Source organism: Parasteatoda tepidariorum, chromosome 11, assembly GCF_982258835.1.
Source record: "Parasteatoda tepidariorum strain Cologne lab strain chromosome 11, Ptep-v5.0, whole genome shotgun sequence".
NCBI classification, from domain to species: Eukaryota; Metazoa; Arthropoda; class Arachnida; order Araneae; family Theridiidae; genus Parasteatoda; species Parasteatoda tepidariorum.
In genome coordinates this window covers 79,722,385-79,740,162 of record NC_141765.1, presented here as the reverse complement: position 1 = coordinate 79,740,162, position 17,778 = coordinate 79,722,385, and the positions used below count along the sequence as shown (strand labels likewise).

At 26.8% G+C, this 17,778-nt stretch overlaps 1 protein-coding gene across 3 annotated transcripts in view; it reads left to right on the top strand.

Annotated features, from left to right (window-relative positions):
* DAAM (disheveled-associated activator of morphogenesis-like protein) overlaps positions 1 to 17,778 on the top strand; it is a 107,381-nt gene that overhangs the window by 72,755 nt on the left and 16,848 nt on the right. For all 3 annotated transcript variants that reach the window (XM_043044586.3, XM_043044580.3, XM_043044578.3), the window contains exons 9-18: positions 1,829 to 1,895; positions 1,995 to 2,112; positions 3,362 to 3,494; positions 5,524 to 5,650; positions 5,722 to 5,844; positions 9,392 to 9,587; positions 10,658 to 10,761; positions 10,850 to 10,957; positions 11,532 to 11,729; positions 15,435 to 15,541. In XM_043044586.3, the coding sequence (XP_042900520.1) occupies positions 1,829 to 1,895; positions 1,995 to 2,112; positions 3,362 to 3,494; positions 5,524 to 5,650; positions 5,722 to 5,844; positions 9,392 to 9,587; positions 10,658 to 10,761; positions 10,850 to 10,957; positions 11,532 to 11,729; positions 15,435 to 15,541 (1,281 nt within the window). The remainder of the gene's footprint in view (positions 1 to 1,828; positions 1,896 to 1,994; positions 2,113 to 3,361; positions 3,495 to 5,523; positions 5,651 to 5,721; positions 5,845 to 9,391; positions 9,588 to 10,657; positions 10,762 to 10,849; positions 10,958 to 11,531; positions 11,730 to 15,434; positions 15,542 to 17,778) is intronic.

Here is a 17,778-nt window from a genome sequence, read left to right as displayed (position 1 = left end):
CCATGATTATTTCATTTAAAATTTATTAATTCTTTCAAAAAGACTCATGTAAGTTCATCACACTTCCCTTAAAAAATACTTAAACCTCTAATTAAGAGTTAATATTATTCAGAGAATTAATATCTGAATTTTATGATACATTAATAACTAACTAAAAATTAAGATCACTAAATTTTTTTAAAATTTAAGACTGTGTCATGGAAATAATAATACGAGAGAAATGGTTTTTGAGATTTTGGCTTGTAATATTGGTCATCTTGCCTCAAATTATCATAAATGGTTACTCTTGAAGGAAAGAAAAAAAACTGAATTGGAAAACTCACATTTCACAGCAAGGTTTGCCGAATCGGGTCTGGGGCAAAATCCTGAAATGGACGAAACTCAGATAACATTGAAATCCGCTTAAATCTCATCACCGATGAAATATCTGACAACGAAAGAATTTCGGCAAAGTTGGGATTTTGGCTAGTATTATCAGTCATCTTGCTTCGAATTATCATAAATGGTTACTCTTGGAGGAGAAAAAAAAAGCTAAATTTGAAAACACATTTCACAGCAAGATTTGACAAGTCGGGTCTGGGACAAAATCCCGAAATGGACGAAACTTAAATAACTTTGAAATCCGTTTAAATCTCATCATCGATGAAAAATCCGACAGTGAAAGAATTTCGGAAAAGTCGTAATTTTGGCTTGTAAAAAAAAAAGAGAAGAGAAAAAAATGCCGCCTGGATGATATCGCTGGAGGGGGGCGAGACCCCCCCCCCCCCCCGTTGACGGGCATGAGGACCACTCTTCCAGGCATTGGGGGTTAATAAGATCAAATAAACAAGTTGGAAAGACTATTATAAGTACTAATAAGACTAACTACTATTAATGAGTACCATCATCAGTTCCAAACAACAAAATGAAAAGGAAATATAGAATCATTTGAGTTGAAGTAAAAACAGAAAACAAGTGTATAAATGGGTTAAGAAATTAATCTGAAAAAAAAATGAAAAGGATTTAAAAAGAAAGCAGATTTTTTAACGTTTAACAAATGAGATAATTAGTTGTAAAAATAATGCAAAAGTAAAAATAGAATAAAAAATATTCCTAGAAGTTCAGGCCAAAAGAAAAAGAGGAATTTTGGAATGTTGCTGAAAAACTCAAGTGATCCTTAATGTTCCAATAATGCTAGATGTTCAAAAGAGATCTAATATCTTGATTTTGCATGCATCTTTAATATAGATGAGGTTTAAGAACACATTTGATTTGACCAATAGTATAAGAAAGCCCATAATGTCAAGCGATTCAGTGAATGCCTTCAATTAATTTTCTCGTGAATAAATTGGTTAAAGATTAGTAAAATTTATCTTATTAGCAAGTTAGAAATAACTATCTCCTGATCTCTTAAATTTTTAGTAATTTGGGAACCGGATCTTTGATCATGTTGTTAAATAATCAAATCTTTAGAGTTAAAAATTGAAATATTTATTAGATTGTAGGATCAATTCCTGTAAATTGAACCAATAATGCTAGAAAAAAATCAATGGTTAATAGCTATATGTTGGCTAATAATAATGTTATAATAATTATAATAGTTATGGTATAATATTTATGACCAATAGTTATGCTGAAAAGGTTAACAAATTCCTCATTAAGAAAAACAAAACTAAACAAATTTTAGTGGCGCATTAGGCAGATGTGTTTGGTTTGGGAAGAAGTTATGAGGTAAATACTGAAACCTTATCAAATCAAAAATGGTGAGTGTAAAATAAATGACTTTCAAAACTCTTGCATTCAATGACTGAATTTGAATAATCGATAAATAAATTATTAAATGTTTTAGGCATTTAGATATTTTTGAAATGGTGCGAAATGAAGATGAGAAAGAAATGGCTCGGAAATTTGAATGTGTAAGTATATTAAAATAATATATATAAAGGTTTGATTAAAATTTAATTCAAAAAATTTAAATTCTAGGATTTATATTTTAAATTACTTCTTTAAAACAGGTTCATATTGATACCAAGAGTGTTAAAAGCATGTTAGAATTGCTGAAAAAGAAATTATCTCATACACCCGCTTATCCTCATTTGCTTTCATTGTTGTATCATTGCATTCAACTACCTTGTAAGTATACCTTCAAATGTATTTGTCTTGCATTAAGAGTATATCTTTAAATATATTTGTCATGCATTTTCCTTGCATAATTCTCTTTGCCAGAAAATGCATTTTTGCTATGAAACTTTTAGTTTACAGGATGTTTTAGAATGGCCATTCTTGATATATTTTTAGAAAGGTATTTAACATTCGAGATTTAAATAAATATTTTAGCTAAGAAAAAACAAAACAAAAATTGCTTTCTCTCTATGCTTTCCCATTGTGGTGTGATGGAGCAAAAAGAAAAAAAAAGATTTTTCCTCAGCGAAGGGTAGCAAACAACAAAGAATGTAGATAAATGAAAAATATTAAAAATCATTATTTTCTTTTTTCTTCTTCTGAAAAACGAAGATTCAAAACATAATTGATATAAATTACTATTTTTAGTTTTTTTTTCCAACTAAAAGTAACCAGGCTGCAAGGTGCCAGTTGAAAAGGGTGCATTGAGAATTGTCCTGGTGGGCCAGTCTATCCCATCCCTGCAATCATGTTTAAAATATTCGTTGGAAATAAATGATGTGTCAAAAATCAATATAATGATTATTGAAATGAGGTGAATAGCAATAAATTTTAAAAAAATCAGTTCTGTGTTCTTCAGAACGTATTGAATATTTTTCTTTTCAGAGTTCTGTAAAAAATCATTACATATTATCAATATAGTTTAGATGAAAATTATTTAATGCAAATTTTGTCATGGGCCCTTTGAGACATAAGAACTGCCCTGATTTAATTTTTCTTCCTTCTACACTCTATTTAATATATGTAGATGCTGTAAATTGAGACATTTTATGATCAGATCGATCTATTTTTCAAAGATTGTTTGGGAACTCATCTAATTTTGGTAAATGCTGTAAAGAGCCAAAATCCATCAAAATAGTTTTCATCAGAATAATTTTTATCAAAATAGTTTTTATCAAAACAGTTTGCATTAAAATAGTTTTTATCATCAAAAACATATAAACCATGGTAAAGATTTTATATTGTTAATAGAAACAAAACATATTAATTTGGTTGGGAAATATTTTATTTTGTGCTGTATTTGCAAAAAACACACACTTCTAATAACTTAAGCTATTTCAAAAATAAAATAAATACAATTGTTAACAAAAATTTGAAATTGCTTTTATCAAGCCGCTCTTTTGTAAGTAAAAAAATGCTCTAAGTTATTACAATTTTTTTATATTATACTTTTACACAGCAATTTTTTTATCCTTTGCAGTGGATTTCAGTGCCTGCCCTCAACATTGGTTATTATTTGATAGAATTGTGCAACAAATTATACTTCAAGGAGAAAATGGAGAAAATCCAGATGTTTCACCTATTAACATCAATGTCCGAGAAATAGTTCACTTGTAAGTTATTTCATTTCATGGAAAATTTTGAAAGTTTTATGAATATTAATTATTGTCATTCAAAATATTGTCTTTTTTGGGCGGAATAAACAGTACAAGAAAATATTTTATTTGTTCTTTACATGCTTAATGAAGTATGTTTATAACCACTTCATTGGATATTTACAAGCAAACAAAGCCTTTTGTAACAAAAACACAAATCTGCAAATTTGGCAACCTTTACTTGAACATATTTTTTAATTACTCCTTGATCAACTGTATCATTCTTTATCTATGTCATACATATGATAAGGAATGCCACACATAACAATCAAAATGTGAATGTCACACATAGTCTAAAATACAAGGTATATGCTTTTATGCCTTACGTTGTACAGTATATAGAATAGTAAACTTTAAGATGTTTTATAAAATAACATTTTTTAAAGAATTATGATTTTGGTGTGGTGTTGACAGTATCAGTTGTGAAAAAAAACTCTCATTTAAGCATTTGAATTTATGAAAATGATTTCAGAAAGAGCTGACGTCCATAATTTATATATTTACATAAATTAAAAAAGTAATTTGGATAGAAAGGTATTGACTGGTTTTAGTATGCTTTGTGTTACAAATACTACCAATAGTACATGCTTTTTTACAGTTTAAATTGTATATCAACAAAGGCAAATAAATATATAGATAATTGTTTTTAATTTTCTTTAAATGTTTATACTATTTTAATTTGAAGTATTTGTAAAAAAACTTAAAAAAATTGTTTATAACTACTATTTTAGTATCAACTAACTGGTATAATGTATCAGAAAATATTAGAAAAAGAATAAAAATTAGTAATTCATACTTCAAATTATCAATACAATTTTTAAAAAATCATTTTTATTTCTTCTGTTTATATGCTGGTTTTATTTAATTATGGAATAATTATTAATTATTGTGTTTATTAACTGGAAGTATTAGGCATAAATTCACGTTTACTATTTCTGTACCTACTTTATTATTGTTAACTTTTTAAATTCAACACATGAAGATATTTTGAATAAGTCAGCAATTTTTTTTATTTACAATTAATTTTTATTCTTTATTTTTTAAATTTTTAACTACTGAAACTATATTTTCATTTTGAAGATTCTCAGAATACATTTTTTATTTATATCCAGTTTTGGATGAGATTTGCTGATTACTAAATTATGTTATTCGATACCTGAGAGAGTGAAAAATTGTCTTCATCTTAGCTTTGAATTAATTTCTATCTTTTTATATATATTTATTAAATGGTTCGTTATTTTCTTTATTGACTAGAATAAAAGTAAATCGTTTCTAGATTAGCTCTTTGTGTGCAAGAGGGTTCACAGATATTAGGGTTCCACAATATGGTGATTGCTGATTGTAGCAATATGGTCAGCAACATACTAAGACAGCCTTTACTTCCCAAAAAAACTGGCAACCATCAATCTGAAGCTGGGTGGGGTTCAAACTGCTACTGGGGATTGAACCCCAGTTCTTCACAACAGTTCAATGCCAACCTACTGACCAATCACATCTCATTGACTAGAATAATTAAGAATTAAGTCATTAATTCAGTTATATATTGGTGGAAAAAATTAACATAATGGAAAAATATTAGTAAGAAATTTTTTTTTTTTATTGAAGCTAAGATATTACATACTTTTTAATGATTCAGTCAAATTAGAAATTTCCTTCGGTAAAAGGAGAATTTCTTCCTCTCAAAAATATAACTTAGGGTTGCCTATGTCACAAAGTCTAGGGCCATATTATTAAGCAATATAGCTTATGTTTTCCATTTTATTAATGATCACAATGTATTTCAAATGCAGTATAGTAAGGTAAGGTAAAGATTTGCCTCGACCTGCCCTATTAAAGGGCACGCGAGGAAGTATACCTATCATTATACCAACTATTAGTATAGTTATTAGTATAGTAATTGATGAGGAAGTATACCAATTATTAGTATAGTAAGGTAAATATATATTAAAATAAATGTTAAATCTTTGAATAATTTTGAATGTTAAAGGTTAGCAACTGAAGAAGAAGTAAAGCTAGCTAACGGTAAAGCTGAAACCTTAGAACAAGAAAATATTGAATTATCTAATCAATTATCCAAAAAAGAACAAGAACTGGAGCAATCTTCACAAGAAAAAGTAAGCTATATTTGCTACTTGTAAAATTTATTTATAAATTGCCAGAGCTAATGAAAATAATTTTTTTTTAGGAGGATCTACAGTCATCTTTAAATAAAATGAAAATGAAGCTCGAAAAAGAGACTGTGGGACACTTAGAGGCCAAACAAAAAATTTCAGAATTAGAATATCGAATGAATGAGTTGAATCTAGTGGTATGTTTATCTTTAAAATATAGATATTTCAATAAACCATGTATCAGATTTTTTAAATCTTTTTTTTAATTTAAAGAATTTATTACTCTAAAATAATATTAAATATATAAGTTTTTCTGTATGAGAAGAGAAACAGATGCATAAAAGAATTAAAAAGACAAATTTTTTTTATGTCTCGGCATTTACAATGCATTTTTCTTGCTTATCCTTGTAAATTTAAGAAAATAAATTTTCTTTCATAAATCCCAGATTTATTTTTTTGAAAATTTAGGATTTTAAACTTTTTCTTTATCTGAATCACTATAAATAATTTGTTAAATAAAAAGGTTTATAATATGTTTTTGAATTCATTTATGTATAATTTATGTGCATCAGCTTAATAAAAAGTAATGTTATTGAAGTAAGCTTAACTTGGCTTTTCTAATGTGAACTTATTCTTGCCTTAATTTATTTTAAAATGTGTTTAATATGTTACTTTTGTTTTCTAAGTGTGCACAACCTTTCACAAGCTTTTGTTTAAAATTATTTATTTCAATATTATTTTACTTTTAAACTGTAAGTTAATTTATTGAATTCATCTCTCTCTAAATTGGTGCGAAAGAAGTTTTCTGTATGCATGCATTGTATATACTTAACAAAATATACCTCAAATGATTTTATTTCTATCATTATATTTTTTTATTATTTAGTAACTAATTCTGCAAAAAAATACCACCTTCCTCTGTAGTTTTAAAAATTTAATAAAAAACTAAAATCACCAAACAGAAAAAAAAATACTTCAAACTCTGTAAGGAATTTTGCAATGCTCACCCCTAATCCGTATTTTTAGAATCCTTGCCAAAAAAAGTTAAAAAACTGCAAGATTTGAACATAGCTAAATTATTATTTAAGCAGGAAAAAAAATATAAAAAAAAGCTCTCAAAGTCTGAGAAATTAATGTTGGAGAATATTAGACTGAAACATCAAAACCTATGAATTACCAAATAAAACTAGAACATGGTTGTAATAATTAACTTAAATTTGTCTCTATTTATTTGGCAATAAATTTTATGAATTCTGATATACTCAATAGTGATTCTTCAAATTTTGATAGTGTCTGTTGCTTCTTTTTCTAAATATTAATTTGCAACCACTAAAATATGTATATATTTTTACTAAATTTTTGACTATGATTCTAAAAATATATATTAAATGTGATCATTATGAAACTCTTTGCATGAAATTCTAAAGTCCTATCAACCTTACCATAGAAATTTTTTATAGGAGATAAATACTAGATATGATAATAAATAAAGACATGCAACTTATCTGGTTTGTTAGCTTGATGTTCCACATATTTGAAATGATTAAAGCTAAATTGTTTATTAAAATAATATAATTCACCAAAACAAATTACAGTAATTTCGCGGAGAAACGCCGCACCCTCAAAAATTGGCAGGAAGGAAAAAGATTTTCCCCGGATACGCAACACCATCGTACACGCCGTGCCAAATTTTTAGCAATTAACGAATTTTGAACTTAACGCAGGTATTGATTAAAGAGTTAACACATGCTCTAAATGCACATATTTATATAATTTAAATAGTTAAATAAGAACCAATAAAAGGGTATTGAATATACAAAAAAAAAAAAAAATAGAAGCAATCCTAGTATTTAAAATAGATTTCAATAACTTTCTAAGTAAAATATAGCATTTTCTAATTTTAATGTGAAGTAACCATTAAAATATAAATAAAATAATACATCAAAAACCATTAAAAGAAGATTGAAAATTGTTAAAAATAAAACGATCATACCTTTAAATCAACAATCCAAAATCCTGTTTTAGATATAAAAGATAAATCCAAACAAATTTTGTTCAAAGAAGAACTAAAGAATTATTTATTTAGATATCACCTATCACTATATATTCATATCATTGCACTTAAAAATTCCTCAAAATCAGAACTCTCTGTAACAGAGCAAATTAGGTTTACTAGTACATTGTTTATTTCGGGTTAATCTCCGTTACTCACACTTTCAGCCTCCCTTTCGGTTTCGTTTTGTCCCTAGATGATTTCCGCTTTTTTGAAGTCATTTATCACAATTTCTTTTTCTCTTTTAAATGCTGACAGCTTAAACGCAGCTGCATAATTTTTCTTTTTGATCCGAGGCATTTAAAATGGATAACTTTATGTTAAAACAAAACGAAAATAGTATAAACGAAACAAAAATATTATCGAAAAAAAAAACATTAATAAAACAAAAACACATCAGAATTGAAGATAAATGGATTAAAAAAAATAATAATAAGCTGAGGAAGATGGTCTAAATCAGATAGAAATATGAGCAATGAAAAATCAACAATAAAAAGCGCTCTCCAAAGCATTTAAAACAAGTTTCTATTTTTAGCAATTCCTCCCCCTATTTTTGCTTCTCAAATCAATTTTTTTTAAATGACTCCCCTAGGACGGTATTTCTTTTATCCCTGTCTAAAATTCTCACACACTTTGCTTTTCCCCCTCTTCACTGACCCTCAGTTGAAAGTTTGAAATTCATCTGGAACATTTTAATTGTAAGATTATTCAAGGTTATCCCAAGCTCTTCAGCACCCTTTGTTCATCAAACATTCACATGTTTTTAACAAGCAGCTGAAGAAAAAAGGGGAGTGGAGAGAGGCATTTATGACAAGTGGGAGTAATATTTCCTAAGAAATGCGGGGGGGGGGGGAGCGTTTGTTTTACAGTTTAAGTTATCACTGTCCCCACCCTGATTTCCTTCATTCATTCCTTTCTGATTTACACTTCTCCACTCCATTTTCTACACTCAATAGCTGTTCATATGGCAGAAGGGAAAGAGAGACTTTGTTCTCTTGTGGATAGTGATCTCCAGAAAGTGATTCTAAGAAAGGATTGGGGAGTGTAGGGAGGGGAAAATTCCAGGTGCTCTGACCATTCTTTGGAGTAACATTAAGCATGAAAAAATAAATAGAAAGCACAGTAACAGGTGGAAAAAATGATGATGAAATTTCCTGTGTGGTTTCTGGGAAGAAAATGTTTTAAAGAAAAAAAAAGTAATACTATATAGGCCACCCCGTTAGATGCGCCTTCCTACTAAATTTTCAAGTTTTAAGTCAATTACGCCGTGGCCTATCTCTGCGAAATTACGGTATATATATATATTCATACATGTTAAAATGTGGGCTTTTTTAAATTTTTTTTTTCTCCTCCAATGATTCCTTTTCATCGAGTTTTCAGTCTAGTCACCATAAAAGATATAGCTCCAATAAATTATTTTGAAACTTTATGGATACATTCAGTGATCTCTGAGTGGATTTGCATAAATACAAGATTAATTTACTTGGACATATCTCTTGCTTATATACTTTTTGTTACATCATTTTGAGTATTGAGGCAATTTTCAAACAAAAAATAAATAAATAAAACTCATAAATTTAAAATCCCTGAGTGTTCAAACCTATTAAGACACTTTATTTTTTGATTTTAAGATTTCATAATCAAAACTTTTCTATACCCTTCATTTAATTCATATTTTTTTTTAAATGTAGCTTGAGATGGAAAAACAACAAAGGACTCAAGTGGAAAATTTGGCTAAAGCTGGATGCTTATCTGATGATGCTAAAGCTGGAATAACCCCAGCACCTGGAATAGTACCATGTCCTCCACCACCACCTCCACATGCGTTACCCCCAAATCCCCCTCCAGCACCACCTGGACCTCCACCACCACCTCCACTTCGTATTGGTAATACAGCCTTTATTTCTCATAAATACAATATATATTAATGCATTCAATTTCAATATAATATTCTGTTATCATTGTTATGCAGTCAGGATACACAAAACTCTGTCATGCTTTTTAGTAGTTATATGAAAATTTTAAAAGTATTTATATGCTTTGAAATGGTTTTACATACAACCATAAGTACGCTAGGGCAAATAAGATTGTTGGTAAATATTGAATTTTGTAAGAATGATACGTAAGATAAAAGACAGCACAGTTTTGAGGTGAAAATTTTACGTATATTAACTAAAACTTTTTCCAATCTCAGGAACTACCATTATAAAGCAGGCAATTTTTAAAATTATACTCTCTGTCAATCGCGCACTTAAATAATAATCTAATCCAAAGTTTCTCTCGCTGACGATGCACATCAATAACAATATCTTAACCCCAAGTTGTTGACTATGATATAAAACCAGAAGTATATCGAGGCATATAAAGTTGTTGATAAATGTTGAATTTTCTGAAAATGACATGTTAGGTAAAAAAAAAATAAGGGGAAAATTATATATTTATTAACTTAGTTTTCCATTTATACAAATGTAAAAAAATCTGTTATAAAGTTAACAAAATTCCTAAATTTTAAAACTGCACTCTCTGACAACTCTGCACATAAATGACAATCTTTAGATTTAAAAATTTTTTCTTGGTAGAAATAAAGAAACATTCATGTAAAAAGCAGGCATTAGAGATGATTTCAATGAAATCTAGGTTTTCTTCTTAGCTTCATCGAGTTTTATGTGCGTTAGTCCTGGCTTTTTCTGATTTCTTAGCTGCAAACTTAACTGCATCAGAAAATCAGTTCCCCTTGTTATTAGTGTATTACAAGGAAACTTTTGAACAATTTTACCCAGGAGCTCAATGCTTATAGGATTAAATGAATTTTAAACAAATATTTTAGTATGGTAACTTTTCAATGATTTTAATTTGTAGAAACTTTATTGAATATTATGTTTTTGTGTATCTTCTTTGATTTATTATTAATTGATTCATTGTGATTATTTTCTGTAAGAATTATGTAAATTTTTTAGGTTCATTAAATGACAAACCTTTAAATTTGTCAAGAGTGATGTCTAAAAATATTCCTCAACCATCAAATCCATTGAAATCTTTTAATTGGTGTAAACTACCAGAAGTAAGAAAAACAAACTTGCTTATTAATATACATTTCAAAAAATAATTTATAAGGATATAACCAATGTTTTGTAATTATTTTGTTGTAGAGCAAGTTGGAGGGAACAGTTTGGGAAGAACTTGATGACACAAAACTGTACAAAGATATTGATTTGCAAGAATTTGATAAGACATTTTCTGCTTATCAAAAACAACAGGTAACATTTTTTTCAATTTCATAAAAATTTGAAAAAAAATTTTTTTTTTATTGGGTTGAATTTAATGTATAAAATTAAACTTAAGGTAAAATTAAAAAGATATTCCGTGTTTTTTTCTCAATTTTTTTGTGTACGTTCATATGTAATATTCCTTTTAAGCTATGAAGTATTTCAGATTTTGGTTTGTACTAAAATTTCTTCTCGTTGTACAACTTTTGTATGATTGTAAATATTGAGATTTTCTGTTTATTTCTAATCTGATCTGAAAACTGTGATGAAATATATATATATATATATATATATAGTAGTGAAATATGAATTTCTCAACATTATTGGTAATTATAAAAGAACATTTTTGACATTTGGTTTGTCAAAATTAAACCAGTCAGTTTTTCTTTGAAACAGCTTTTCTACATTAGTTTAGTTTCAAAATTATGAAAAAACTTTTAAATACACCCTAATTAACAAGTCTCCACCTTCTCTGAAAAAAAATCAGCATTTTGCATTTTTTTAAATGAATGCACATTATGTTTTTCTTAAGTACTTGTGATTAATGTACTTGTGAAATTTGTAGTGCATTGGTTCAGTTGAAGAAGATATACCAGCAGTGGTGACTAAAGCCAAATCAAGAGAACTCTCTGTCATTGATGGTAGGCGTGCTCAAAATTGTACAATATTGTTATCAAAATTAAGACTCTCAAATGAAGAAATTTGTAGAACAATTCTAAGTATGGATAATAAGGAACAGTTACCAAAAGATATGGTTGAGCAGGTATTTATTATTTATTTTTATTATATAAGTATGTATATGAAGACCAAAGGGGGAAGATCAGTTTAAGTCAATTTTTCTCAAAAAAGGACAATTGGATCTCCATCTGTTGCATTTTGAGCATTACTTAATTTTGACAAAGTAATAACGTGAAAAATAGTCTCTTTCTGAGTGTTATTATACAGTGAGGCTGGACGGTACTATGAAAAAACCCTATCTTTCCGAGAAAATTGAAAAAATCATTTTTCTCTGAATCAGCTTTCTCATTTCTCTTAAACCGTTCTTCCCTTGTGGGTTTCATATGTCATAGATCAGTTGAAAAATTCAGCTATTTGCTATGAATTCACAAATATTTTCTAATCAGTCTGATTCTTTTTTAGGTTTATAACAATAAGCTTCTTTTCTTTGCTGTTTCTTAATTTTTTCTTTAATGTTTCTGCAAAACATGTTTACATAGAATTTGAATATTTTAAAAAAATGTTGGAGTTTCGGAATTTAGTAAAAATGGTTTCTTTAAGAGATGCCTAAATTCACTAGAAGGATGTACCTAGAAGTTTATAAGCTGGTAAAATATATAAGCATGATAACTTGAAATTTTTAAAAGCATTTTTCCTAAGACTATATTTTACTTACTTATTATAATAACAGCTCGCCACCTATTGAGTTCAAATTTAAACTGTGCATTCAAAATTATATTCCTTACAGAAGTATAAATGATTGCTTCATTTGATTGCATTGATTTCTTGCTATAAACTGTTTTTTTTAGAGATTGTTCCAGGGAATTTTGAATGTTTTCTTATAATGCACCAGCGGTAAATTAAAAAGGTTTTTTCATCCTAACTTAAAAATTCTCTGTTCTACCGGTCCAGCCGTATACCCTTCAAGAAGTAAGTCTTCAGCGAAAAAAAAACTGTACACTAGCCATTTTGTGTAGCAACGCTTAAGAAGAAAAAAAAATTACAGTACATTACTTGTACAAAAAGGCTCTTTTCAGAATGTTGTTTAATTCAGTTATCACCCTGAAAAAAGTTCTCAAGTAATGCTGGTTTTTCCACCATTTAAGTGACCTCACTGTTTAACTTAAATTTTAAGTTGCAACAGGGTTCCCACGGTCCTTAAAAGTCCTTAAAAACTGCTTAGTTTTTATTTTGAAAATTAAGGGCCCTTAAAAGTACTTAATTTTGATTCACGGTCCTTAAAAGTCCTTAATTTCTAGTATCACTAGTTGGTTGGAACAATTTTTTTATCTTGGGAAAATATCCACAATTTTTTTAAAAGTGATACAATTTATTATTTTATATATTTTGTATTTAAGTAATTTATATTTTGTCATAAAAAGTAATTTTTTTTAAAAAATATATTTAATTCACGTTGCACCCCAGAGCCCAAGGTTAAGAAAACTAATCTGGGCATAGTAGGCCTTGGTCCTCTATGGGCTGTCGCGCCATTCAGTTTAGTTTTTTAAGTATAATAATTTGATAAGCTTTTAAACCAATAAAGCTTCAGTCGCTTTTAGTTTAAAAAAATTAGAACAAAGCCTACATTTAATTAATTTGCTTTTATTTTTGAAGAAATTGAAACAGAGTTTGTGTTCTTTCTTTCTTTCTTTTTTTTTTAATTTGGTTGTTAGTTAAAATGACTAAATTTTTTTAAAATAAATAAAAAGTTAAGCAATATTTTAACGCTTTTCAATAATTTAGCAATAGTGCTCTTAAATATAGAATATATATCTATATTTTTTTTAAAAATTCCTTCAATACATATTCGTTTAATAATTTGTCAGATAGTGAGTATTATTTTTAAACATTTAAATCTTTAGTCTATTTCATTTTCAGAAAGGAAAATAATAATAAATAAATAAAAAAACTTACATTAAAACCATTTGACCATTAGTCAATACAACTTTATTATTTTAAATAAGTAATTAACAAAAGCCTAACAATGTTTCAAAAGCACATTTTTTTTTCAACAAATAATTTAAAAAATGTTTTATTTAAGTGGACATTTTCTTTTTTTTTTAATTTGTAATGTATGTAAAATATTTTGTAACAGTTTTATTATTATTTTTAAAAAATCTAAGTTGTTTTTAATTTAAAAAAAAATTTAAATAAAGCTTGTGTTTGTTTTTACTTTAAGGCAAGTCAATCCTTAAGACAGTCTTAAGTCAATCCATCTTTATTTTAATTGAAAAAATTAAGCAATGCTATTGATGTTATAGAATAAATTTTTTTTTTAGAATTAGCATTTTCTTTTGTTATAAATTTATTTTTGATTGGTTTTAAGATCTCTCATTGATAAATTTCAAACATATGTTAAATTGCGATACATCGCGATGTCTGACTGACGATCAATCACGATATAAAATTTCTTACAATGCCCAGGCCTATTTTTACATAAACAATAAAAATTCTTAAGGATTTTTTTTTAAAAATGTTGTTTGATCACTGGGTAGGTGGCCGTTTTATTTGGCCAGATATTTGACTATTTGACCAAATCACTATTCATTATTCCCTATTTTATAATAAGTAATATATATATATATAAACCATATTTGCATCCAATTTTCATTGCCTTTGATTTATTTGACAAATTATTGTTTTATAATTTCAGACAATACTTTATTAAGAACAAATTTTTTTTATCGTCGATTAATTTAGTTCCTTTAATTTCTATACAAGACACAATACTTTTTAATTGGAGAAATTCTAATTCCATCTTTTTTTATGAATGATGTTTCTGATTCCACTATGTTTTGCTGTTTTTTCCCCTTCATTCACAATACATTTTGTACTTAATGAATTATTTCATTTCATTTTCAATTTTTAGATGGAATTTTTTCATTTTTATTTCAATTGATCATTACATCCTGCCTTGTCCTGTGTTTCAATATTTATGTTAGCACTTATTTTAATTATCATTTCTGTTTCTCAATTCTTAATTTTAATTAATAAGTTTTCCTTGTAGTTTATTTATTTCTTTTTTCCTGATTATTAGGTACTGAATATATTCTGATTTTAATCATTAAATTTTTTATATTTTGTGATTTTAATAAATCTTTAGCTTATTATAATTAGATTTTACTTGGTTTAAAATAATTGTCTTAACCTCAATAAACTTATATTTGTTAGTTTCTTTAATGTTAGTTTCTTTTTATTAATTTAATGAATTTACCATCTTAATTTATATATTTCTATCTGTTAACACAATTTCTTCCTATTTTTAAAATAGAAAATTTTAATGTTTAATCTGAATTCTTTGAGTTTTTCTTTATATTCTTAAAAGCTATGTGAGGTGATTAAATGCAATTTAATCTTAATTAAATACAGATTATTTGTATTAAACATTTCTTTATTTAGTTTTTTTTTAAATTTTTTAAAGCATGACTGAGTTGAAGAAAAGCTATTCCATTTTTTTAATCTATTATTATTAATCTATGATGTTTTATTTGATGATAAATAATCATTTTTAAGGTCCTTAATTTCTACAAAAAAAGTCCTTAATTTTTTTGATAAAAGTCCTTAAAAGTGCTTAATTTTTGCTTTGATAAAAGAGTGGGAACCCTGTGCAACTCATATTGCATATATTTTTTTAGCTTCATTTTTACAAGGATTTTAAAACTATTTATTAAGTATGGGAATTACGTAACAACATGTATGTTATTCTTTTTCTTATAATCTTTTATTTCATATCATTATTTTTGTTTTAAAGCTTTTGAAGTTTATGCCTAGTCATGAGGAAAAAGTCCTTTTGGAAGAACATAGCATGGAAATTGATAATATGGCTAGAGCTGATAGATTTTTATTTGAAATAAGCAAGTATGTCTTATTTTTTTCTCTTCAGTGATTTTGTTTAAAGCTTAACTTAAGGTATATTTTTCTTTACAGAAAATAAGAACTTAATATAATTATTTCTACAATATTTAAAATTGAATTGTAATACAATAAAGCTTGAAATAGCATGAAAATCCAACTGTTTGCCGAAATGAAAATTTATTTTTACTGAAAATTACCAGCCTCACATTGAATGAAATTTTCCCTTCATTCCTCAATTTAATATTAAATTCCTTGTGACTTAATATTAGAAAATAATTTTTTTTTGTAGTCTCAGTTAATAATTAAAGTTCCTTGTTAAGAAAATTTTCTTAACTTTTTTTTGCATTAAATTACCATTTTTAAAGAAAGGCAAAATAAATAATTATAGAACAGTAAAGCATCTTTTATGTCTTTCAGGGGACTGATATAATATAATGTATAAGCCAAAGGACATATAACTTAAAAGTAAACAAAATATAAATTCATTATAAAATAATAAGTATTAGTTTTAAATTTAATATTATTGATGTAAGTAGTTATTAATCAGGGTAGTTATTAATATAGTTAGCGAAACACCTATTACAATTGCTTTGTGCTTTTAGTGAAATTGCTTTGTGCTTTTAAAACAATTTTTGATTTGTAGGAATATCTCTAAAAATTGCACTCAGAGATGTGAAATTTCAAGAATGAAGTTATTTTTAAATAAAACTGCAAAAAGTTTCTCGATAGTACTGATCTTTTATGCATACCCCATTCCTTTTCCAGGAACAATTTAATTATTCTGAAATGACAAATCCCTATCCTTAACCCTTACCTTTTTATGGTACTCACTCAGGTGAAACTGTGGGGCTGGGATTCTTTTTCAGAGCCTTGCTTAGAAATTTTTAAATCCAGGTGAAACAATTATATACTTCAAAAAATAAAACTTATAACCAATAGTTTTTATCATGAAAAATTTTTTTTTATTGCGTAGATTAAGAATAAACTGGGACTACTATTGAAATGACAAATAAATGAAAGAGATAAATAATAAATAGCAGTTATAATAAATAAAAGTTATAATCAAAGAAATGATGATAAATGATAATAATAAATGAATAAGTGAAAGAAATGTTTGAGAAACATAAATAATGCTTTACTGCATGTAAAAATAAAGTTTGTAAGAAATACATATTAATCACTTAAAGACAAATGAGATAATAGCTAAAATTAATTTAACTTTTACATCGAAGCAACTTTTAATAATAGCTCAAAGCAGTTTGGATTTTATCAAAATTTAATAATAAGTTTAAAAACTAATTTAAATGAGAAAATCATAGTAGCTTGTTTTTTTTAACATAAGGAAATTTTTTTTATTAAAAATATGTTATGTAATTGTTTTAAATGTACAGTTTATTTGAAGGTGATAAAATATACAAATTGTTTTATTGTGGCTCCTTACCAAATAAAGATTTTTTTTTTGCCATCAAAATAAAATCATATATATTTTTAAAATAGTGTCATTCACCTTAGATTTTTAAGTAGAAAATGTTTTTTTTTTAGTTCATCACAATTTACAGGTCCTGTACATCTCAATCAGGAATCTCCTTTTTCAACTTTTTTAATGTTATGATTAAAGTTATAGTTTATTTAAATTAAATGTACTTGAAATATTTGTAATTATTTAAATAGTCAATTAGCTGACTTTATTTTAAACCATTTCTGCAGCTTTATGAAACAAAAATGAAATCATGCTAAATTAATTAACTAAAATACTCTCAGTTTGTTCATTTTAAAATGCATTGAAGCAAAAGCTTTTAGCAGAATAATATTTGTCAATGATTAAATTTAAAATTATTGGTATTCTATTAAGTATTCTTTTCTATTGATATTCTTAAAGCACAACACATGCTAAAATTTCTCAAATTAGTATGGGAACGATGTATTAAAAAATTTAAGGAGTATGTAATAGTACATGGACGCCCGTGGCACTACAGCCCTCTATGGGCTGTAGTGACACTGAGTTTCGTTTAGTAATAGTACAAGTGTCAGTACCCCTAAGATGAAAAAAGTAAAATTAGTTAAAAATTTTGACAATTCTCTTAACAATACCCAATTCACCATACCACCTATATGTCACTGTAAGTATCCTCAATCATCAATAAAAGATCTTTTTTTCAAAGAAAATGTTTTCATGTGTCTGTATAATTTTGTTAATTATTATCCTTTATTATCATATCCTATGTGTTTATCAAACCAAA